Source organism: Rhipicephalus microplus, chromosome 6 (genome assembly GCF_043290135.1).
Source record: "Rhipicephalus microplus isolate Deutch F79 chromosome 6, USDA_Rmic, whole genome shotgun sequence".
Classification (NCBI taxonomy): Eukaryota; Metazoa; Arthropoda; class Arachnida; order Ixodida; family Ixodidae; genus Rhipicephalus; species Rhipicephalus microplus.
The window spans coordinates 75,085,732-75,110,196 of record NC_134705.1 but is presented as its reverse complement, the minus strand read 5'-3'; the positions used below and the strand labels follow the sequence as shown (position 1 = coordinate 75,110,196).

The following is a 24,465-nucleotide window of genomic DNA, read 5'->3' as shown; positions in this document are numbered from 1 at the left end:
TTCTTTCTTTCTGGGTGCCCACAAGAAGACGTCGGTGGAAGTGTTCCACCTCAGTTTGCCACCATTTCTCCGGAGATTGAACGACGCCGACCGTGTTTCTCAGCGCGCAACAGCAGTGGTCAACAGTTTTATATGACGTCTTTATTTTGGTGGATCGGTGAGTGAAATGCTTTTCTTCTTTTTACCACGATTTCCCAGCGCATCCCACCCTCCACTTTTAGCAGGGCATCTGCCACGTTTGGCGATGTTAACAGCTGAGAGGAGCGATACGTCAGCGCGACTTATTAAGAGGTTCGCTAAGGAGAAAAAGTAAAATGTCAGTCTAGCAGGATACGTGGCGATCATGAACAGCTGAGCTCTTCTCTTCGAGGCGCGGCTGTTTTTTCGATGTCCCCCCCCCCCTCCCCCCCTATCGTATTCTTCAATGACATAGTCGAGCTCATTTTTTTCGTACGTGTGTAAGTACGCGACGTACGTTAGGCCTAGGATCCCGCTGTGGCTTTCACTTACGCGAACCACGTTTACGCCCGGCGATGCCGGAGCGCAGCGGTGGACTAGCCGGCAGCTTAGCACAGTGCCCGACAGCCGACTTCTTCCGTGACAATCCGCGGACCGTGCGCCAGTGCGCGCGATTCGGGTCTCAGATGAACTGACTGCTGCGGGTTCTGAACCCGGTTTTCTAGAGCGAGAACCCGCGGGTGTCGAAAGCCGGGGTTCGGTATCCTTTCTGGGTGCGGAGGCAAGCATACCCTTTTTCAGACTCGCGGCATGCAAGTTTTAGGGCTTCTCGAGCGCCTGCACGGAAGGCCGTAGGCCTAACATGTGACCACGGCAGTTAGCTGCTGCACGGCCGCTTTTTTTTTTATTTTTTTTTTTGTCGTTCTCGAAGCGTCTGCGGCACTATGGTGCTCTGCGATCGTGGTGTTGGGTTGATTGCGGCCGTGGAAGGTGAAACGGGGGGAATAAACGTGATAGATTTCCTTGAAAACCGCGAGTTGGGAAGCGTAAACCGACGTTTTGTGTTAGCTTTCCACCGCGGAGACGTTTCTTCGGAATCACCGCTGTCATACGCGAGCGCCGCCATCCGCGACTCCAAAAAGAAAAAAAAAAATACGACAAAAATGCCGTGGAGAGGCTTGTTTAGAAACGGGCCGCTCGCGACGTGGCCCTCCCGTGGTTTTTATTATTTTCTCTCTCGCCGATTAGTTCTTGTCCACAGCTGTCCTGCGCAGACGCTTCGTTTTCTGTTAGCAGTGGAGGGGGGCGGGTAGCGGCCTCGCATTTTAATCAGTCCCTCATCGGCTGCGCTGGCACGTTTATTGGAGCTGTTTTTCGTTCTCCCCGACTTCGAGCTGGCGCCTAGTTTCGTTTCTTTCGTTTTCATTTTTCGCTCTCTCGCCTTCGCAGTGATTTTAATGTCGTAAGCAAGTTTCGCCATAGCTTGAGTAGTAAAGCGAAACTGCTAACGTTTTTGCGGGAACTTGCACATTGCTTGTGAAATATAGCAGGATTACGAAAACTCCCTTGATCGCGTTTACATTGTCGTTATCTGTACCGGGTGTGAACGTGTAGCTCAGTTTCAAAAGTGAATCGAGTGTCGTTTGTAAAGTACACTAAACGGTGGTTAACGCTGACTGGGTGCGCGACTGCTTTGGTGACTTAGGTCTTGCTTACAACAAAATACAAACAGCAAGTGGAAGCATACTGCTGTTAAACTGCTATTTTTCGATCGTAATCGACTCCATTACAGATCCAAGTTCTCTACTCCAATTTTTCTGTTTTCTTCTGCGGTTTGCGTGACTGGTTTACGCGTGAAGTGCACCCCCAACAACAGCCGAACCGAAATCAAGCCGCCCTGTTTTTGAAAACAAGGCTGTAGTTCATAATGTCGGGATTCTAATTCAGCCAGCTCGATTCACCATTGCGTGTTCTGCGCGACTTCTCTCCCCGCTAAATAAATTTTGTTGTTTTTTTCAATAGTAATGAAGACAAAGCAAATGCGAGACCTTGATTGCAGCCCCGCCTGTGGAACCGCGTTTAACCTTAAACTCGTCAATTTAAATAACACTTGACCGAGTGCCACGGCACTCCTATCCATTCTATCTAAGTTTCAGATAGACCACCGCTGTTGCCTTGATATTCAGATCTTTTTTTTTTTTTGTGGCCTTTCTTTTCTGTGGACATAGTAACTATTGTTTGGGTATTTTGACTGCATTATCTTATCTGGATACTTTTGTTCGCTGTGGCATGAACAACCACCCCAGTGCCTCGAGTTGTATGCAGCTTTTTTTTTTTTTTTTTTCGATCTCGCCCTATTCTTTAGGGGTGGGAGTGCTAACATTTGCAGTTATGTTATCTATAGCTTCATATACACAAGTGAAATTCAGTAAATGGCTTAGTGGGATACCAGGCAAGCTAGTAGCAAAATCTTGCAGCAACGATAGTTATAGCTAGAGAACCAAACGACAACACAGAGACAAGATGGACACGAAAGACACGCCATAACTAGCCCGAGCTGCCACACTTGCAGCGACATTACAGTCTAAGCAACACAGCTTTTTTTCTTTCTTGTACACGAAAAATCTTACAACAGTGATTTAATCGAGGCTCATTGTGTTATCTTTATTTTTTGTCCGCAGAATTCTTCATTGCAACATGTTGTAAATGTCTGTCAGCTTATTATCTACCAATTGTCCACCACGGGGTCGATTTTGACTGCAGCAATCACTTTTTGTGTCACAAAGAAATGGTACAGGCTCGTGTACTGTGTGATGTCAGTGGACATTACAGAACAGATCGTCGAAATTTTCAAAGCCTTTATATGGCATCCCTCATAATCATATACACTTTTGGCACATAAATCCCCACGTACTCTTCTTACCATTCCAACTTCTAATGTTGTTCAGGGAGTGCTGAAGAACACTGTTGATAATGGATGAAACGTTTCTCCTTGGCTACCATTTATGTACTCACTGGGAATGCACTCATTCATCTCTCTCTCAAGCTTGAACAATACGTTCTTGTCTCTGTTTTACTTCCACAAATACCGATTTCCTTACTTAAAAAAAGCTCTCTAAATCTTGCCTTCTGTAGTAGAGTAGCTGTGACAAGAACTGATATCTTAAATCATAAATGAACCATAATGCAGTGCTGTTCTCACTTGGGCCAGTTTGTACTCCTCGCAGCAGAAGTTAGCGAGGCTACATTCTCTTTTTCTGGAGACATGACCTCCAAATAAATGTTGCAGCCTCTAGTATAGTTTTTGCAAGCTAGATAAGTGTTGCGCGTTATCACAGCAGAGTTTTGCTTTTCAAGTCCACGTTCAAGTAATATAGAGCAAAATTTTTGGCCAGGTCGAAAGATTCGGTGCTGAAATCTATAGACGCAACCTTCATTTCAGGCAGAATGTAGAGAACTGGGAAGAGGACATGCTCTTTGTTAATCTCCAGGCAAACTTTTAAAGCCTGAGTTGACAGCGAGAAATGTGGACACTATCGCACCCTAAGGGCATGTGCACTGTGCGTGGGCCTCGCAAAATGTGGCATTGCTATTTGCATTCGCCTGTGGTTGCTGTGTGCTGACTGTCCACTGAAAATACAGGCAATCATTTGAAAACACATGAACTGTTAATCAGACCAGTAGCTTCTTCAGAGTAGAATTCCAATGTTTCATCACCTTTTTTTTTTCATATTTCAGTTGAGTATCTGTTTTAAATTTTTACTGCAGTGTGTACACATGCGAAGAAAATTAGAAGGGGCTGCACAATTGATGGTACAAGGCAGGTGGGCCAGCACTTAGTCTGTCTCCATCTTGTCCCTTCTCTGTTTTTTCCACTGTTGTAATTTTTTTAATCATAAAGCAGTCATTATCCACTCATTGCCCTAAGAGTGTTCACGACCTTCTTTATAGCGACCTTTTTTCTTTTCAGTGTCAGTGTCTGGTGAGGTTTCAAAGACTGGCGACATTTCAGAAAGGCCTCCAGCTGTGCAGGTTTTCCCCCATACAGATGTGCCCGCATTCTTTAATGGCCTTTCGTTCCACTGTCTGTTAGTCATACACGGGGGTTTTTCATGCTTGATGTATAGTTGAGTGGGTGCCTCTGCAGTGTGGTGGTTTTTTTTTTTTTTTATTGTCAGTCGAGGCTGTTATTCTTTTGAAGCTGGCGGCTATGAAATATTGCTCTTCTTTGAAGAAACATAGCTTTGAGCAGTAAATACAATGGTGAACACATGAAGGAAGACTTTTCGGAATATGTATATGATCTGGCCCAATTTTATAGGCACAGCTGTTACAGATGCCTGGATATAGCATGGCAGTGGTATAACATTATTAAATTAGGGAAACTTTCAATGAGACCCTGGGCATGTTGTCATGCCCGTAGCATAGGTTAGGTGTTAGAGACAATTGTTCCGAGCTCCAGATAATGTTTCTGTACAATAGACAAACCAGTTTTTAGGAGTAAATGGGGGGCATAAATGTTTTCCCTTTTCCAATTTTTCATTGCTTCATAGTAAATTTAAAAGTACACATTACTAAGCTCTTGCCTGTCCACTTCTACCATCAGCATTTTGGATGTGGTCTACCCCAAATTTTGAAACATAAGGTTAACGGGTTTTTGTGCATTTGTGTGCTGATTGTGTACGACATTACCAGGGTCAGGAAGCAGAAAGGCAAAAAGGTGGCTGAAAATCTCAACCTCCACGGTAATACAGGACAGAAAAGGCGAGGGGTAATATAAGTTCTTGCCACAATATCATTAGCATGCGCTGTTGGCTTTAATAAAGCAATGTTTACAAAAAGTAGGGGAACAATTTCACTTTTGTACTTTGCGAGCACAGCTTGCATCGTGGCGTCTTCAAAGTAAATGCAATCCACCGGTCTACAGTGTGAATATACAATTCAACCCCATGCGGGCTTCTGAGCACGAAGGCTTCCCCGTCTCCTCAAGAAAATTCATCCTGTTCTAGAGTTCAAACCTTTCAAACAGTGGTCTGGAACCCTTCACAGAACAGGTTCTCCTCCAACAGTACTACCCATTATTCATCCATATGCCTTTCCAGTAAGTCCCTGTTTGATTGATTGATATGTTGGTTTTGTCCCAACACCACCATTTGATTATGACAGACGCCGCAGTAGAGGGTTCCCGGAAATATTGACCACCCGGAGTTCTTCAATGTACACTCTAATCTGAGCACACAGGCCTACAGCATTTTCGCCTCCCTCAAAAATGCAACTGCCGCAGCCGGGATTCGATCCCTCGACCTGCAGGTCAAAAGCAGAATACCTTTGCCACTAGACCACGCAGGCTGGGTAGGTCCCCGTTTCCATGTAGTAAGTTTATGTGCATGCAGTTTTTGTGCGCACCTCATGTGATGCCGTGGCAGTCAGTCACCTGTCAGCGCACACACACTATATCACACTGAAAGTTATGTTTACAGGAGTAATTAATAAACACACCTAATTTTCTAAATACTTTTATTCTTTTCTTTCAATCGGTTCTCATTCTAGAATATTCTGGTATTGTGGTTCACTTTGTACGTCGCTTAGTCTAAAATAACTGTATATTTTAAATATATTATGCTGTACCCATGTTGTATAGACCCACGCTGTACTAGATATATATACCCATGCTGTACTAGGTAAGTAGTTGCACATTTGAAATCAGTTCAGAACTATACGTAATCTCTCCTATTTTCATCCAACTAGATAATGCTTTCAAGCACAGTGCTTGAAGTGTCCCTTTAAACGAGGACATGCTCTTTGAAAAAAGATGTTTCATTTCTTGATCGATTTTGATGAAACTTGTTGAGCTTATGTATATTTGTTTGCCAATTGCAAATACAATTAATTTTCTAGTATGAAGGGAAGTTATAAAAGCAGGCTATTTCGTGTGCCTTTTCAGGGGCAAGTTTTTTTTACCAAGAGAGTTACAGACTAAATGAGCATATCACAGTAATCTGGAGCCAGAATTGTGTGCATTTCAACAAGAGAAAGATGTTTCTAAACCCATCTGACAAAAAAAGTTACAGGATATTGAACATTTGCAAGAGGGTCAGTTTCAGGCTGGTACTTCTCGTAAACGCTCTACATAAATTTTGTTCTAATTTGTTTGGAATAACCTTTTTTTCTTTTGCTGTACAAACAGTTCTGATACTTGTTTTGTGCGATGTGCTGATTGACACCGTAGCTCATTCTTTTTAGGAAAAAAACTTGCTCCCAGAAAGACACATGGAACAGTTTGAGTTCTAAAACCAGCGGATTATACTATAAAAGTTATAGCTTCTATTAATCGGTGCACAAATATATGCAAGAGCCGCCCACCTCCCTTTGCGTCTTTTCAAGCTTGTTTAAGACAGGCAGGGTGTTACCTATTGACTTCGACGGCAAGCATGAAGAGTGATGTGGTTATTCAGTGTGCCCTCTGAGCTACAGAGATGTGCAGGCTCGTTATCTGTCTGCTTCAGCCGGGTTCAGCACCCCCACTCCTGCGCATTTATCACATGTAGGACATGCGATGTGCGGAGGCATGGTATCGATTCGGAATTTATACACATGATAGCAATGGCAACAGAAAAAAAAAAACTTGCGGGCATGCCCGAATCGCTAATAGCATAATTTAGCTTAGTGTTTAAAAAATAAAACAGTGGACAAGTGCTGTTTCATGTGTACTGTGAAAAGGAGTGACATCTCCTCTAAACATTTTCTCTGACTGCTCCAAACCTGCTCCAAAATGTCTGAATGCTCCAAGCGTGCTACAAAAGGAACTTTTACCTGCTCCCTGGGCGGTTCCCACACTCGGGCACCTGTTCCACCCCGGTGATTAGCATAAGATATGTCACGCTAATGATTCAACTTCATTGTACCTCACTAGCATTCCAAATTGCACTGAAACAATTTGGTGTCGCAATTTAAAATTACACAGCTTCCACGTCTTCACAGCTATTATGTGAAAGCTAATTCTTCTGATATGTTACGTACAAGTTCATTGCTGGACATAGCTGCCGATACCACTGCCACCTGCTGTCTTAGTTTGTTTAGCCTTACTTGCATGTTCATGAAGTAAGAATACGGTGCTTTTTATGAGTGTTAGATACTTGCAAAATCTTTCTGTGTTTGTTTCTTCATTCACACCACCACCTATTGCCTTCATGGCAATTTAGTAGGTGTCTAGAAAATATAGTATTCGGTGTGTTCAGCTATTGTTCTGTCAGTGAAAAGGCGCAGTCTGCATCCTTGTCGGATGCTTCCAAACTGCTTTTATTTCCATGCTCTAAATGAATTTCGAACGTATTTGCACGAGGCAAACTACACATCATCACCGTAATCAAGTAGGGATACTCGTTGCTTTCAACAGATTTACACCTAACTCCCAATTAATTTTAGCTTTTTCATTTTGTGGACCTTTCAACAATGCCAGGCCGAAATGCAGGAAGGGCTTTGTGCTAGAAATACAGGTGATGCCGCGGTGGAATGCAGAGGGATGTGGTATTGCGGAGAGGTTTCTCTCGTTACAACAATGGGGGCTGACTTCATTGTGAGATGTGAGCAAAGAGGAAACATTGTACCTGTCCCATACATATACCGTGTATCGTATGTACCATTGTGGATGGCTTGGTACAGAGTCTCGTCTTGGTTCTTCGTTCAAACCGTGCAAGGACATGTGAAACTGCTTCTGCATAAGGTGGATCGGCATTGCAGACAGGTAGTACAGCCGCTCTCGTAGCCAAAGCCCTGCAGACAACGGGGACTCCCAGGCCTCAGTTTAGTGTTGCGTGGCTCGTAACACGCACGACAAGAAAAGGACTTGCCCTGGTCAACGCAATAACAGGTTCGTTATTTGCGGCATGTAATAGGAAATCAAATTGTGGAAGAAACTTTCTTTTCGGGTGTTTTCACAGGTACCGTATCTTATGCGTGGTGTGGAGGTGTATCATGGTAGGAACAAGACTATACTCTATCTCGCCACTGCCGTTCAGCTCTATGAAAGCTAAGGAGCGTAAACTAAGCACACATTTGCGCAGCAAAACATAGTTTCTGACAGTTACCTTAGAATCGGCAGAGTTGAAGCATTCGTGCTTAACTTGGCATGTGCGATGTCGCGTCAATGTCGTGTTCTGTTCATTGAGGTAACTGTAGTTGCAAATCAACATGGCAGCGCCTATGCAGACGTCATCGCCCTCATCCATCTGAACTTGCACTTCTGCTCTGGTAGCGACAAACAAATGGTGGAATGAGCCATCGCCTCGTATTTCATGGTGAGGACAAAGTATCGGGTACATTTTGTCTTTATTCGAGAGGTCAGCTGTTTGTTTAGCCATGCCTTCTAAGCCAGTACACTGAGAATTTGGTAACAATTGTTCAAATTAGCGCAGTATAGTCTGCACTTAACGCTGTCTGAGTATCGGCACTCTGATGGTCGGTGATGCCACCTGTCCGCGTTACTCACTCTACGCGTGCGAGCAGACATCAAGAAGACGCTGAGCTAGCTGAGCAAACAACGTGACACAGATAAATGCATGTGGAGTGGCTAGTTGCCCGTCTTATTAGCTAAAGTGCCCTGTAGCCATCACTCTGTTAAAGAGAACTTCCAAGATGGAGTATTGCTATATATTCATGCATGTATGGGCTTGAAAATTGAAGGGAACTGCTTGCTGCACAAACCACTTTGCTTGTCGATCAATGGCCCATCGAAGAGCAGAGACCAGTGGCATAATCACTTGAAAGATTAGTGTGTGTATTTGTCAATTGCGCATTCAGACCTTGCTTTTGTAACTGTCAAGGAAAGATTTGTTAGGCCAGTGCAAGCTCGTCAAAGGGAACGGTGGGAACCACTTCTGGGTGTCAAGAGTTCGTGCTGTTTTCTGTTTCTTCTTTTTATGTTGCTTCTTCTCTTCAGACTTCATTTGTTCATCATATTTACCCAAAGGTCGCCGGTTCCATCACGGCCGCAGTGGTCACATTTTGATTTGAGGTGAAATGCCAGAGGCCCGTTGTCATGTTGGTGTACGTAAAGAAACACCAGGTGGTCAATATTCCCGGAGGCCTCCACTACAGCATTTCTCATGATGAACCATGCAGTTTTTTAACATAGAACCTCAAATATTTTCCTATTATAGAGAGCACTGCTGGTGCCGTTAGGGTCTCCCTGCAACATGATGTAGGCTTTGTTTCGAGGCACGATTTCCTCTGCCGACCCTGCAAGTCCTTTGGCATGGTTTGTGGCTCAGGCATGTGCGACAGGGGACATTATAATGAACAAGTGCCAGCTGACACATTGTTTTCTAGATGTAGCAAAATTTGAAACATTGTTCCAATGGTTCTTTCTCTATTGTTTTATGCAATAAAAAGTTAATGTGTTGAAATTTGCCCTCTGAATTTATTTGTGCCTTTATTAACCAAGTGTGGCAGAAGTCAAGTGCACTGGTAATAATTACCCACGGTGATGAGTTGCTTCTCATCCCCTTTTCTGCAGAATTCTTGGGACGAGGCAATCCAGCAAACTACCGGCAACAGATAGAGCCTAGCAGCTGCACTCTCGAGCCGGACAGGTTTATGCATTTCCGGGGGACCCTGACCACCACCACTGGCCGTCTTCACGCTAAACGAGAAGACAGGTGAGCTCTCTTCTAGTAGCGTCTTTTTCTTTCTAATTTTATTACAGGGATGCGTCAGGGAATTTTGTTTGTTTGAGAACAGAAAGATCTGAGCCACACAAACAGTGCAAAACCCCTCCACCATCCTCCGGTGCATTAACGATTGAAGAGAACATGTAAGCAAATAGCACCGAAAACTGTGCCTTACGAAAGACAATGCCTGTCACTGTTAAAAGGTGCATGCTGCTCAAGTGGGAAACTCCTTAGACTACAGTCGAGACCGCTTATAACGAACCTGAGCGTGACGTAGCATCCATTCGCTGTATCCCGAAGTTCATAGTAAATGAAACACAGCTTTTAAAAAAAGTTGCGAGTGAAAACACTTTTTTTGCCCCAAAAAAGTCCTAGATGCACGTGTTTCGAAGAGCAGAAACGATAAGGGCGGTCTCGAGTTAATTTAGAACGGCAGGCTGCTCTTCGCCGAGGCCCGTGGCATAAGCTGCATGCGGCGCTGGCTCCAAAGCTTCGTCGTTTTCGCAATCCGATTCCTCCAAATCTCTCTCGCCACGTACTTCATTCACAATGCCCCAATCTGTGCACGGTTCCGCAGTGTCAGCATCATCATCGGCCGTAATTAAATCATCGCAACAAATATCCCACCCGCTCACCCAGGTCGGAGTCGACGCGCTGCCACAAATCGCCGCCGCAGTGGTCCTGTTCAGAAGCTTCAGGCTCGGCATCAAGCCCGACGGTCGACGAAGTCCGCCTCGCGAAAATAGTTTCGCGCGCATGTAGCCGTCACCGCCGCCCATGAAATATTCACTATCTCCACAGCTGAATACCGGGACGCCCGAAGCGGCAAGTTGGCCGCCAAGTGGTCAACAGCTATGAGCAAGCGCTTCGCAATGCGGCATTTAACACGCGGATTACACTCAAGCGAAGCGGTCACACTTTCGACAATTTGTTGAGCGGCGCGAAAAAGCGTGCTAGTCCTCCCGTTGGCCATCATGACCACACATGCACACTAAGAGCGAGCAAGACGCGCACACGCGTGGAACAGCTCTGGGCGCGTTTCCAGTCAGGAAACAAAACTAATTCGAGCCAGCGTGGCGGGCGTCGCGGAGCGGTGGAGACGGGCGAAAGGGTTGTAGTCAAGAAAGGAGAGCAGACTTGCGAGAAAAGGGCAAGGAGTCGCGATAAAGCACGGAGGAATGAAAGATTCCTTCCTCTGTGCGATAGAGTGGGGAGGATGCGGCGGGAGGGCGGCCTTGAAAACCAAAACACGCATCACCAAAACACACGGGAAGGAAGCAGGTTGGGAAGCTTGCTTGAAAGGTCCGCGAAACTCGCACGTAGAAAAACTTGGAAAGAGTGCCAGCCCGTGCAGAAGTCAAAGCATAGCCGCCTGGTTCGGTGTGCATGGCGGCGTTCGAAGAATCGGCGGCCGTGATCAAAAAATCGTTTTGTTGCGCTGGCGGGTTTGCGTGGCCTCACAAACTTCGATATTTCACGATTCATTCCGCACAAATTAACAGCCGTTTTCACGCTTCCGCACGCGCGCGGATGGCATTTTGAGCCGAGTGCGAAGTGAGCGAGAACAAGTCCTAAACACGAAACGAATTGCAAATTATCAGAGTCGGTGGGGTAGCGTACGCGCGTTTACGAGACGCAGACTATCGGATACAGTCAGTGGCCGACAATGTTGGCAAATGGTCTGGTCACTGTAGGCCGGTGACGCTAACGACAGTACTAGCGATGAAAAACAGGGTACGTGGCCAACCGGTCTTCCAAAGATCGGTGGCAGTGTGAAAACACGGGCCTCATCTGGTGATGCAGGGTGCTCAGAGTAGCGGGGGGACAAAGGGCGCAGGGGTGCGTAACAAAAAACGGTCGGGGAGAGCAGCAACTAGAGGGGCGCGGAGTCAGAATCGGCGTTTAACAATAAGGATGTATGGGCACCTCGCCGATGCCTGATCGGTGGTCGATATTGGTTTCCCGGGAAGTCGGCAGACCGCTGACTCCGTTCGCTGTAACCGATCAGCGGCGCTCGGAGACGTTCGTTGTAAGTGCGATTTTATGCCATTGAACCCTTGTATATTTTGACGGTCACGCGGATATTGTTCGTTTTAACCGAAAGTTCGTTTTAAGTGGGGCCGTTATATGAGGGCTCGACTGTATACGCTAAATTAAAAAGCACTTTATGGACAGGTATTTCACATTTAGTTGCAGGGTACATGCGTTTCAAGTAAGCTTGAAACATTGTGTTGTGTCGAACAGTTTCACTTATGTGCCTGAAACAGCTCAATTTATTTTTTGCTCCTTCAACCAGGCGTGGACAGGTGTGTGATCCTAAAAACAAGATCAACACTTGCTTGTAAATGGAAAAGCAATATTTTGTCAAAGAGGAAGTTGTGGCAGCAATATATATATATATTTTCAACGGCAGTATATTTTAACTTAATTTGTGTACAACATATTTCTGGGCCTTTGCTAATGCCAAGGATAAGGCTTTAACAACTTTTGTTACTGTATATAAACACGATGGTGATCATGGATCGTAAGATCGTCGATTCATTCATAAGCCTTGCGCACTCCGCTTAGTAATATCGGAGGTTGATTTTTATGCCGGTGCTTCGAAAAAAAGGGGAGGGGGCGGTGACTAGGTATCTGAAAAAGGGCCATACGCTAGAAATAGGCGCCTTGCATTGCATGTTGGTTTCCACAAGCCCTTGGAACAGTAAATTGATCAATATAGGTGTAGAAAAAAATTGCTTGACAAAGCTTCAATTCTTTAAAATTTTAAAAAGCTTAATAAGCAATAGAGAACATCCTTGCAGACAGGAGCTGAACGTTCGGCTCAGTACTGACTTCGTTTTTCCCGATTCTTCTGGCTCTGCATCTGTGATGGCTTTTTGAAATTAAACCTCTATTTTTTAAGTGTTTGGAATAGTGGCGAGCTTGCCATAAAACATTTTTCAACGAATTTCACTCCTGTCATCTAGTTGTGTGTCTTGGGTAGTAGATATGGGGCAATTACAAATGAAAGATGTAATATAGGTTTGTAACAGCTAAAATTTCATGTGGGGGTATTGCCTAATGCTTGATATGAGTCACTTTGGCAAATGCAACACAGTTGAGCTGTTGCAGTTAATAAAATGAGCTTGTCACTACGTAATTGTAAAATATGTGCGAGGATGGAAATTGATTGTAGGTTTAAAGCTTCGTGGTGCATTGTTACACAGGAGACCATGCTTTATAGACAACCTTTGGTCTTTTTCAGGAGAACAAACACACCTTGTGATGCAATTAACAGTTAACCTTCATATCCTACCACGGAATAATTAGGTGAGTTTGCATGCTTGTTTACATGAGTTTATGGTTGAACTAGGTGCTTTTTAACTACTTCTGAACTTTTCACTATATTATTTAAAAGGAGGTCTCTCTAGTGGATTATCCAACTTGAAGTTCTGCATATTTAAGGGGGCAGACTGCTCTTAGACATTTTTTGTTTATTTCTTCAGTGATCTTAATCAAACTGCACAGAATTATGCAGTTTTTTCTGCCGATTTCAAATGTTCAATTAGTTTTTCTGTAACTCGTCTTATTTCTGATAATAACTTAAATTCACCCCCTATTGTGTAAGGCCGCCATAGGAAAAAAGTGCTTAATTAAAAGTAATATTTAATATACCCTAACATAGACTAATGACTATAGATTGAAATAATGCTAGAGTTTTTTGTTTTTAAGCCTTTCTTATTATTTTACAGCAAAATGAACTATCCATTTTCAAAAGCAGTTGGCATTGTGTTAAAATTTTGATGAGTAATTTATTAAAAAGGCTTGTTCTCTAAATTCTGCTCCCATACTTGCACCCTACTCCCATACAGGTTTCTATTGCAAAAAGAATTATTGTTGTACCTGCTCTAGCTGCAGAGATATTGAGGCCTCAAAATTGAACAGTTGTAAATTTTCTTTTTTGAGAAAAATGGAAAGAACTGAAAAAATACGGCTTCTTCAAAAAGCAACAATCATGGTGTGCATGTTTTGCAATCCTCGTAAAAGTGCTCATAAATTCGTTGCAGAGCTTCTAACATAGGTGCTGGCAAATTATAAAGAAGGCTCGAAGTTGGTTCCCCATTTTTTTGCAGCTTCTGCATGCTAACAGCATCAGGAATCTGGACAGTTAGAATGACATTACAAAAAAAATTACCACTTCCTGGTGTGTAAAAATTTGCAGAGAGATAGCAAAATACTTGCAGATACCAAATATGTCAATTTTAAAAAAATATTTTTTTTGTCACTTTTTGGTCCCAAAAATCAGTCTGCTCCCTTAAAGAAAGAATCTTCATTTACTCAAGAAAGCCTTGGCGGCTTTAGTGGGGACGGGGCTTAAAGAATTTTTTTCATAATCCTACTGTCATGAAAATTACTATGCATGTGTACTATTGAGTAGAGATTTCGAATCTGCAAACAGATTTCAAATACCTCATTTAGAAAAAAATGACAGTTTTTCAGATTATAATTAGGCATTTTGTTACGGGTCATTATGGTAACTCTCTATAAAAAAAAAGGTTAGTATCGAAACTACATGTTTTCTCTAAAAGGTTCATCCCACAGGCTAAAGCAAAATACCAGTAATTAGCTGGTATTTATCTTATTTTTCTATCAAGGTTGAGAGAAAAAGAAAAGCATTAGCCTGTAGTACAAGTGCTGTGGAAAAGAATGGTACCAAGTTTGTTGAGACATCTTAACAGAAACTTGCCGGCAGATTCACTTCACAAAAATAACAATGCCAAGAAAATTGTTTCCAGTTTAAAAAGCATTTGTAATTTCATATATTAAGCTTTTAACAAGAACAAGTGGTATTTTGCCATAATATAAAATTTTTCCTAAACATATTTTTGACTATAAATACTTCAAATTGCAATTTCTGCAAGTCAGCATTTTTTACAAATTTGTGCTACTTTAAGACCCTTGTCCTCCCTTAAATTGTCACGTGTAAACACAGCCACTGATGTGAGTAGTTGCCTAGTGCTCGCATCAGCTTTTAGTGGCTACTAGAGTTATCATCTTATCGAGGCTAATTAGTTATTACCAAAAAAAGGGTGGCTCTTAGGCCCTTTGGTAGGAAGCTCTAATTTTCTTTTGTTTTTTTCTCGTCTCACCTCTTCCAGACTGTCCCCGGATAAACCCCGCCAAAGATTGCAGCCGTTCCAGTCCTGACTTGTCTTTTCTCTCTCTCACTCTTCTCGACACTCTTTTTTCTCGCTTCATTCGTCGGCACCTTGTCCCCCGAGCTCTGTCCTGTTGTGTAGTCTCCCTTCCTCTTCCAAACTGCCGCCTCTGTGCCAAAGAGTCGGCCGTGCTCCCCTCCGTCGTCCGGTGCGTGGTCGCGAGTCATCCCAGACTCGTCGTGTGACGGCAACCCTGTCTGCCCAATCGTGCAACCCTGTTTCCCCGGCCTCCCGCCCTCGGCATCACCGCCTAGTAGCCCTCCTTTGGGACCCCTAGCTCTCGCAAAACGCAAGTCCCGTTCTTGTTGTCATTGTTGTGGGTGTCTTCGTCGACCTCCTCTCCACAGTCTTCTGCCCTCTCTGACTGGTAGGTGTGGCCGCACTGCTGTCGGTTGATTAGTGTCGTTGCCGAGACTTCGAGCGTCATCCCCGTTTCCCGCTTCTGCTGTTTGTTGAGAAGCACTTGCTTGATCCTCCACGAATCGTTGCCATGGGGAGCGTCAACGTGAATCGCAGCCTGACGGACCAGTTCTACCGCTATAAGATGCCCAAGATCATTGCCAAGGTGGGTGTTTGGCGTCGGCATGCAACGGGGTACATGCAATTTGCCTCGGATTGTCAGTGTGAGCTCAGTCTGACTGGGTGGCTTGATTGCACATTGTTACAGTTCACTTCAGGTGCACACTGTGTTACCATACCTGTTATTTTTTAGCAAGATGTAGTTCATTCTTGAAGCTCTTTATTTTGGTGCACGAGGGGAGGCTAAACTACCACAAGACAAAGCCATGCAGTTAAGGGGGGACGCGGCTTTGGCATCGTGAATTTGGCCAAAAAATCGATTTTCTGAAAATCTCATTTTCACATTCTGTGACCCCTTTTCTATCTAATTTCTAAGTTTCGTCCCTGAAAACAGCGTAGAAATGACGTAAAAAATTTTTATCGAAGCTAGGGTGGCGATGAATTTCACGGAAATTGCGAAAAAACGGCGTTTTTCGAACCGCGATATCTCCGCAACCACTTAACCTAGCGCCGCCATCTTTGTCTCTATGAATAGCGCGATTCTTCCGTTTCAAGTTTGCCGCCTCGGCCGGCTGAACCAGGCAAGAGCAAGCCCACAGCAAGCCAAAGTGTAAAGGTATCACAACAGTTTTCGATTGGCGACGCGCGTCACGTGACTGTACGGCGGCTCCGCATTGGTTGCCCGTGCGGTCGCTTGTAGCAATTGGCGCAAATGTCGTCTGCTCTACGCGCTGACGGGCCGCTTACTGCATTTGTTTTCAACTCGTCGCGGCGTGGTTTCGAGATCGCATTGCGCTGCGATAAGACCGGCGCTCGTGAAAGGAGAAAAACGTTGTTATCCAGTTTGGCGCATTGCAGTTTTGAGATCAGTTTCCGTATGCGATCATGGACCGGCGATCGTTCAAGAAGAAACGCAAGACTGCGCAGCGATTTGGTGCTTGTAAGCCGAAGTCGCCGATCGTGAAAAAGAAATTCAGTCTGGCAACTTCTGCGAGCAGCGACGACGGCGTGCGGCACGACGAGGACTCGCAGCCGAGCACAAGCACGCACGGAGCATCGTCCGCGAGCATCGACGAAACTGTTCATATGCCTGTGGAGCAGTGCTTTGTGCTGTCTGAGGAAACATCCGTTCGTCGTTCCGCGCAGGCTGCAGACATCGCGGATGCTAAGCCTAGCATTTCGCGCGAGGATGTATTCATCGCGGATGCCCAGCCAAGCACTTCGCATGAGGATGTAGACGCCGCGGATGCTAAGCCTAGCACTTCACGCGAGGATGTAGACATCGCGAGTGCTCAGCCAAGTACTTCGCACGAGGATGCGAGGCCGTCTACCAGCTTCACCGGTAGCACGATTCGGGCCCGATTAGAGCCTTGTTTCGTGTCAGCGGAGGCATCTCGCGAACGCGCCGCGGCTGTTCAGGAGTCCCTAAGAGCAGTGTCTGCGACGGAGCGCGAGATGTCATTGATGGACCAAGGGGACGAGAGGGACATCGAAACGGAAGACGAAGATGAGTTTTTCCCCGTGCAACGCGCGGCCCTGAATGGTCTGTTTGGCAGTGCCCTGTGCCCGCAGTGCAAAGAGCCGGGACTCAAGATGAAGCACGGAACTAAGCACGGGTTAGCGGTAAAGATGGTGCTCACCTGCACTGTTTGCGACGCGGACGCGAAAAATGCGTGGTCGTCGCCGCGAATGGAAAACAGCAAGTCATTTGAAGTAAATATTCGGGCCATGCAAGCTATAAAAACTATTGGAAAGGGATCAGCTGCACTCAGTGATTTTTGGTCTGTGATGACTGTATCACATAGGGGAATTCACCACAAGACTTTTCAAAGGCATCTCAAGGGGGAATTTCGGCCTGCTGGCGCAGCAGCCGCGGCACGTGTGTTTTGCGACGCTGTTGCAGCCGTTCGCAATGTGTACAGCCAAATGGAGGGAACACCCACCAAGAATGTCACGGTGGTGTACGACGGGACGTGGATGACACGCGGCCACGCGTCGCACATTGGCGTGGGCACGGTCATTGAATTCTACACTGGATTAGTGCTTGACAGTGTTGTCCTGTCCAATTACTGTCAAGAATGTGCTGTGGGCCCCAAAGAAGGCGACGACGGCTATAGTGAATGGAAGGAAGCGCATGTTTGCCAGAAAAACACAGAGGCAAACTCGAGCCAAATGGAAGTCGAAGCGGCCCTCATACTGTTTCGGCGCTCACTAAAGAAAAATGACCTGCGCTACACAACCATCGTTTGCGATGGCGACAGCCGCACTTTCCTAGCTCTGTGTCAGGACCAGACTTACGGTTTTACACCCCTGAAGAAAGGAGATTGTATCAATCATGTTAAAAAGAGGATGGGCACAGCCCTGCGGGCCATCGTCACAAAGAGCAAGAAAGACCAACCTATCGGCGGAAAAGGTGGCCTTACACAAAATTTGATCAAGCAACTGACTATTATGGCCAAGCCCTTAGGCAGCATGCTGAAGTGGAGGATATGCAGCGAGCGGTCATAACTACATTCTACCACACCACTTTGACTGACCAGGATCAACACCACGAACTTTGCCCACCAGGTCCTGATAGCTGGTGCAGACACCGGGCTGCAGAAGCTAAAGGTGAACCGCAGCCACCCCATAAGTACCACCTGGGACGACACGTTGCTGCTGCCCTACTGCCTGTGTACCAGCGACTTTCGGACCCACAGCTTCTTGTGCGGTGCCAGGGCAAAAAAACTCAAAATGCTGCCAAAAGCCTGCACTCAATTATTTGGTCAATTCTGCCCAAAGAAGAGCATGCTTCATTGATAGCCGCAGAAACTGCTGTCAGTGAAGCAATCTGTAGGTATAATGCTGGGAACCTCCATGCCTACACCCAACTTTGCACATCTCTTGGTCTCCAACCTGGACGCCATGCACTTCGTAGAGCAGCCGAAAAAGATGCCATGCGGAAAAAAAAAGGCTGCGAAAGCTCATCAGGCTAAAGGTCAGATGGCCAAGCGACGCCGCACTGCAAAGGACACTAAGGACTACACCTTAGTGTCCTTACATGTTGACATGTAAGGACACTAAGGCTCGAGTTTGCCTCTGTGTTTTTCTGGCAAACATGTGCTTCCTTCCATTCATCCTGGTGCCTATTAGGCATGTAAACCGTGACTCAAGACTTTGAACCTCGTTTTCTCAATACTGTTTTTTTGGCATGTTGCTCTGCTCGTGGAGCAGACATCTTTGCAACTACTTGACAGATTTTAATTGTTTTTTTTTTGGAATGCTCCTTGAACTGTGCTTCAGGGGGCTGCGTTCTTATTTTTAAAATTTAGCCTTTCAAAAATTTTTGGTAGATGTTCTTGTTTGTTGTGCAAATGTGCTCATTGAAGTATCAGTGGAGAAAACTTGAACTAAAAATTTTAGTGTTGCAAAAAAATTATTTTGAAAACGCAGCCCCCTACAGCATACATTCACCTCTGCCCACAGTGTTTACCAACTTTCTATGTCATTTTTTAAACTCTCCAGCCGCTCCACGAGGTCCAGTAATGAAATTATTTATTTCTCAGAAAGTTTTCATATCATCTTGAAATTTTTATGGAAGCATTATGAGGTCATTCTTAGTCTCTGTGCCAATCTTCATCAAGATCTATCAAGGTCTAACCAGAAACAAGAAAGTTCGTTCCGAAAGGCACAACAAGCATAGTTACCTGTAACTAGGGCTCTGTGTTTCCTGATCAATTCAATAAACACTCACCAGTGAAATTTTCCACAATTCGGACTTGCCATGCTCAGTGTTTTCGGATAAACCTGATAAATACTCGCCAGTAAAATTTTGGACAATTCCGATTCATCAAATGAGCTCTAAGTTTAAAATTTTCAGCATTCGAAGAGCATTTTCAAAGCTGACAATCTTCAATCAAAAGTGGTAACCTCCATCAGCGGCAAGTCAACAGGAGTAACGGTAAACGAACAGGAGGGGACAAAAAAAAATCAGAATATGAAAAACAAACAAACTAGATTATCAGTTACAAGGCAATGCATTTTTTGTTATAAATAAAATTAATTTGAAGACATTGCAGCAAGCTCTAAGGCAAAATTAAACACCTTCTTTCAAAAAATGAGATTTGCAAAGAATGAACTCCGGAAAACACGCTCCGAATTTAAAGAAAAATAAACTCCAGCAACGTGGAGCTCTAGCTATAACAATCCATTTAACCTATGTTCTCCAAAAATACAGGTAATCAAAGTGCATCCCTGTTGGTGTGATTACTTTGCCACTTCTAAAAGACAGAATGAAAAGAATAATTTAGCAGTGTTCGTAAAAACTAATTCAAAAGATGAAAGGCCACAGTTGATTCTTTTTCTTTAAAAGCTTAGATAGGATTTCGTAATTGAAGTACACAGATAAGTGGCCTTTTTTTGCATGTTGTATTGATTAGGTTCAGATGCCAGTGATCAGGATGTAATGTTCTAAATTGTATAGATTTCGCATACCGGGTAGGTGCATCATGCTGTTAACTACCCTCCGACAGGTGGAGGGCAAGGGCAACGGCATCAAGACGGTGCTGGTCAACATGTCAGAGGTGGCCAAGGCACTGAACCGGCCACCCACCTACCCGACCAAGTACTTTGGGTGCGAGCTGGGCGCCCAGACCCAGCTGGACGCAAAGAATGACCGCTACATTGTCAACGGCGCCCATGAGGCGGCGAAGCTGCAGGACATCCTAGACGGGTTCATCCGCCGCTACGTCCTGTGTGCCTCGTGCGACAACCCGGAGACCGTACTGGGTGTCCTGCAGCGCAAGGGTGTCATCACCACCAAGTGCCGCGCCTGCGGACATTCAGGCACCCTGGACGGGGCCCACAAGCTGAATACCTTCATCCTCAAGAACCCGCCGCCCACGCAGGTACAGTAATCCCTCGTTAACTCGAAGCCATCAAATCCGGGGAAAATTTCGAGATACAGTCGCCGACCGATTTTTCGGACCTGGCGGGGACCGAAAAAAAGTACGAAAAATCGAACAGTCCGAAAAATTCGTTTTTGCCAAAAATCTGAAGTTTATTGCATCAGGCAGGTTTAAAAAAGTCCTTGATGCTGCCTTGCCTCAAACTACGCTTGGAGGCAATTTGGTTTGCCCGTATTTGCGCCAAGGTGACATCGTCGCTGTAAACGCTCGACAAAATTGTCACCGCGTTGGCGATCTCCGATGGCTGCGGGCGGTCGTCGTTGTCATCCGACGACAACGACGACCGCCATCCGGCGTCGACCGTCATCCAGCGACATCTAGCTGCGAACGTCCACTCTCTATTAGCTTGATTATGGCAGCTTTCTTCCCCATCGTCAGGGTCGTATACTTCTCACGCTTCTTCACACCACCTGGCTCCCGCGATGGCACAGATAGCGGAGCCATGGCACTGAGAACACAAAATTCAATGCCGCAGATAGCCGCTGCGAAGCACACAACGTCTCGACGCTACGCGACACAACACGTGCAGAATGGCGACTGAAAAAAGCTGCAATGACAATAAAAAAATCCTTCTTTCGCGTCCTCCCCGTGCGATGTGATGACGATAGCGCTGACCGAAGACGAAAAAACGGCATCCATCACCGCGTCTTTTAAAAAGCAAACACGGCCTCCGAAACTTAAAATATGGCGTGCGCATTCCAATCTCGGAGGCAGGAAAGGCATTCGAAGACCAAGCTTAGCCAAGCCGACGGAAAATCCAACATGGCGGCGTTCACAATGACTTGGGGCGTGGCACAAAACGAGCGATTTAGTCCGAAAAATCGAACTTTCAGGGGCAAATTCGCCCGAAAAATCGGTCGAAACAATGCATTAGCTCTATGGGATCCCTGACGGTGCATTTATGAAGTCCGGAATATCCAACAAGTCCGAATTTTTGGAGTCCGGAAAATCGGTCGGCGACTGTAGGCGGTATTTCGAGTTAAGCAAAACGCCGAAAATGTTCGCCCAGGTCACTGTAAAAGAAAAGCCAGTGCTGCTAGGAAAAGCTCCACTGCACAAAACAGCTACCGTAGTAAAGGCACAAGAATTCGGAGGGGAAAAAAATTTATTACCGAGGACCAAAAAATTGCGTGATGCTCGCCTGTTTCGCTTTAGCGTTCGGTCCGAGAAAGGCGTTCTCCAGTTGCTCAACACATTGCATGAGCCGTTGGTCGCCACCGCTGCATTCGACCTTGTTGCGGAGCAAGCACAGCATGTTACGTGTTTCTATCGCTCGAGGCTCTTCCTCATCTGCATGGTCATCTGCGTCGTTCACGGCCATCTCAAGGATATCGGCGTCCGACAGCATTCCGGTAACGGGGACGTCGGCCTCGTAGAGCGCATACTCCTCAAAGGCGATCTCGCCGTCTTCAGTATCGCTCACGCAGCCAGTTGCCTTGGGCACTTCATTGCACAGCTCATCACAGCCGCTGAATTTTGCGCCAATGGTCGATATTCGGAAGCGTCCGTTGCACAGACCACTCACTACTCAACATAACTGAGCTCAAGATGCGTCGTGCACAGATCGCGAGGAAAACAAAGAATACCAGCTCGCACATGCAAGGGCTAGGTTGCGTACTGACGGGCGCATGCTGCACACGCCGCCCACCGCGCATAAGTCGCGCGCAGGTGCGCACACGTGATCACTCCCACAGTTGCCTGACAAGGCTGATAGGAAACGGCTGCGTTCGCGGGAATTTCAAATTCGCCCTTCACGACTGCGTTCGGCACGTATAGTAAGAGCTAAGCGTTCGCACGGAGCCCTCGTTTCCTGTTGGGAGTAGACTTTGCCTTTTGCCCTCCCTGTCAAGATTTCGAGATATCCACTGTTCCCTCCGGAAAACGTTTCGAGATAAGAGGGGGCAAATACATAGCACCTATGGGAGGTTAATGCACGGCGAAAAAAAGTTTCGACTTAACTGAGATTTCGAGATATGCGAGTTCGAGTTAACAAGGGTTTACTGTACGTTGTGGCCCATGTCGTGTTCACTTGCGGCAGCGACTCACGAGAGCTTCAGTTAGTCTCCACTAGCCGTGGAGTGCTGTAATGCTGCCCGTCAGATGCATGAAAGAGCATACTTGCCAACTCTCTTGAATTGTCCGGGAGACTTCACGAATTTCGACCTAATCTCCTAATTGTACGAATGCCTTCTCGAATCTCCCAAAAAGGCAGCTTTATAGCAGGGGCGTTTTTTTTTAAATCACGTGCGTACGTCAATTTTTCCTGCTGCGACAGTTGTGTTGCACACGCTGTCCACTCCGGGCAAGAGGGCCGTCTCAGAATTCTGTATAAAACTCGCGTGGCGAAAAACAGTTTCAGGGGGCCTGTTACGTAACTGCCTTCCACGAGTTTGCAGGCACGCTGACAGCAGACCATAGGTATAGAGGCTGGAAAGTTATTATACCACAGGTAAACAGCGTAGCTTTTCCCGCTGTCTGAGTGCAGGCGGCACCGGCCATGTGGCTGTGGCCACAGGTTTGACTAATGTACGGCTGGCAACAGATTGGCGCTCGTTGGATGCTGGATTGTGGCATTTGCAGTTTCAAGGGTACGAAAACAACCAAACTGGCACTGTCGATAGAGACCTCAATCTGCCATGGAGTCGGCGGCTAGCGGCAAAAAAAAAAAAAAAAAAGTCCGAAAAATCGGATTGTGAAAGCTATCAACGTCCGGCATTTCGGATTTTTTTATTAATACATTGACTCTATGGGCAACTTGACTGTGCCACAGACAAGTCTGGGGAAATCAGGCATGTCTGGAATTTCGAGCGTGCGAGAAATCGGATGTCGACTTGCACACGAAGGCGATTTGTGCCGGACGCTGCGACGCCCTGCTGATGCTTACTTGGCAGGGCAGTGCCCATGCCCCTGATTGGGTTCCTGTGCATGCGAATGCCTCATCTCCCATGAGTGTGCTGGTAGCATAGATTCATATTTAATGTCACTAGGGGGGGGGGGGGGGGGGATCGGTTTGCAGAAACTGCACTCCATCACACTGCATGCTAATAGGCCTTGGCCGAGACAGCGGGAAAATTCGTATGAGCAGTGATTGTATCACTGAGGTTTCACTGTATACTCAAAGCGTATTTAGAAGTGGCATGTTTGTCGCTCTAATGCAGCTATTGAAAATCTACTTTGTACTTATGGAATCTGCAGAAAAAGTACAATAAGTGTATTATGATTCAACCAACCAGTAAAGGGAAAATCAACCCTCCTCAACTAATGCCTGCTAATGCCTTGTTGTTGCAGGAGGGCCCCAAGGGATCCCAGGCAGCAGCTGTGGCGGCAGCTACTGCCGCCGCCAAGGACGCTGGGGCCGCCAAGGGCAAGACCAAGCGCAAGTCTCGCGACGAGCGTCGCTCGACCACCGAGGCTCCTGGCAAGCTGCAGAACGGTGGCGGGGGCGAGGACCAGCAGCACGAGTCGGACCCACAGGACGACGACTGGGGCGACGACGTCGACGACGACTGGGCCGAGGACACCAGCGAGGATGCCAAGGTGTGTTCTTTGGGGAGCCTAGATTTTAGCGAGCATACTTGAGGCAGTGGAAAATTATTGCCTTGAGACATCACATGTATCGTATTGGATTCAAGTTCAGCTGTTTGAGTAGCAAAAGCGTTGGGTGCGAAGCGAAATTGAAAAATAAAATTTTGGGTGTGAATTGAATAATTTTCTAATATTGCTGTTACGGTTTTATTGCGATGACTATTGCATGGACACTCTCGGCTGATTTTTTGCCATTGCTGTCATGCCCCGGATATATAAAAGTACAGTAGAACCTCGTTGTAACGAAGGGGATATAACAAAGCAATTGTAATTCCCTTTGAATTTCCCATAGACGCCCATGTATTTCTAACCTCATTTCAGCGAAGCGAAAATTTCCTTACTGGATATAGCGAACCATTCTTTGTCCACAGTGAGCATTCACTGATCATTTTGGTACACGTCTATTCAATATCCTATATTGTGTGGCAATCTACGTCTCATCACTGGTGCGGTAACTCAAAACTCGCGCGAGCCTTGCACTCCCCCGGAGCCGCCTCCCAACACGCGCATGGGTGCAAGCCTTCTTGCCTCCCCTTTCCTCGGGAACTAATGGACTCGACCGCGAGGGTGCATGACGACAGGGACAAA

The 24,465-nt window shown here is 46.0% G+C and overlaps 1 protein-coding gene and 1 pseudogene across 2 annotated transcripts in view; both read left to right on the top strand.

The window, feature by feature from the left end:
* Nucleotides 1-24,465, top strand: part of eIF5 (eukaryotic translation initiation factor 5) — a 56,678-nt gene that overhangs the window by 472 nt on the left and 31,741 nt on the right. The window contains exons 2-8 of one of the 2 annotated variants that reach the window (XM_075866077.1): nucleotides 29-157; nucleotides 5,125-5,310; nucleotides 9,473-9,614; nucleotides 12,874-12,938; nucleotides 14,768-15,392; nucleotides 19,858-20,232; nucleotides 23,581-23,829. In XM_075866077.1, coding sequence (XP_075722192.1) covers nucleotides 15,318-15,392; nucleotides 19,858-20,232; nucleotides 23,581-23,829 — 699 coding nt within the window. In that variant the 5' untranslated portion in view covers nucleotides 29-157; nucleotides 5,125-5,310; nucleotides 9,473-9,614; nucleotides 12,874-12,938; nucleotides 14,768-15,317. The remainder of the gene's footprint in view (nucleotides 1-28; nucleotides 158-5,124; nucleotides 5,311-9,472; nucleotides 9,615-12,873; nucleotides 12,939-14,767; nucleotides 15,393-19,857; nucleotides 20,233-23,580; nucleotides 23,830-24,465) is intronic. The other variant, XM_037419092.2, reaches the window with a different exon arrangement.
* On the top strand, nucleotides 15,401-19,849 carry LOC142765316 (uncharacterized; annotated as a pseudogene).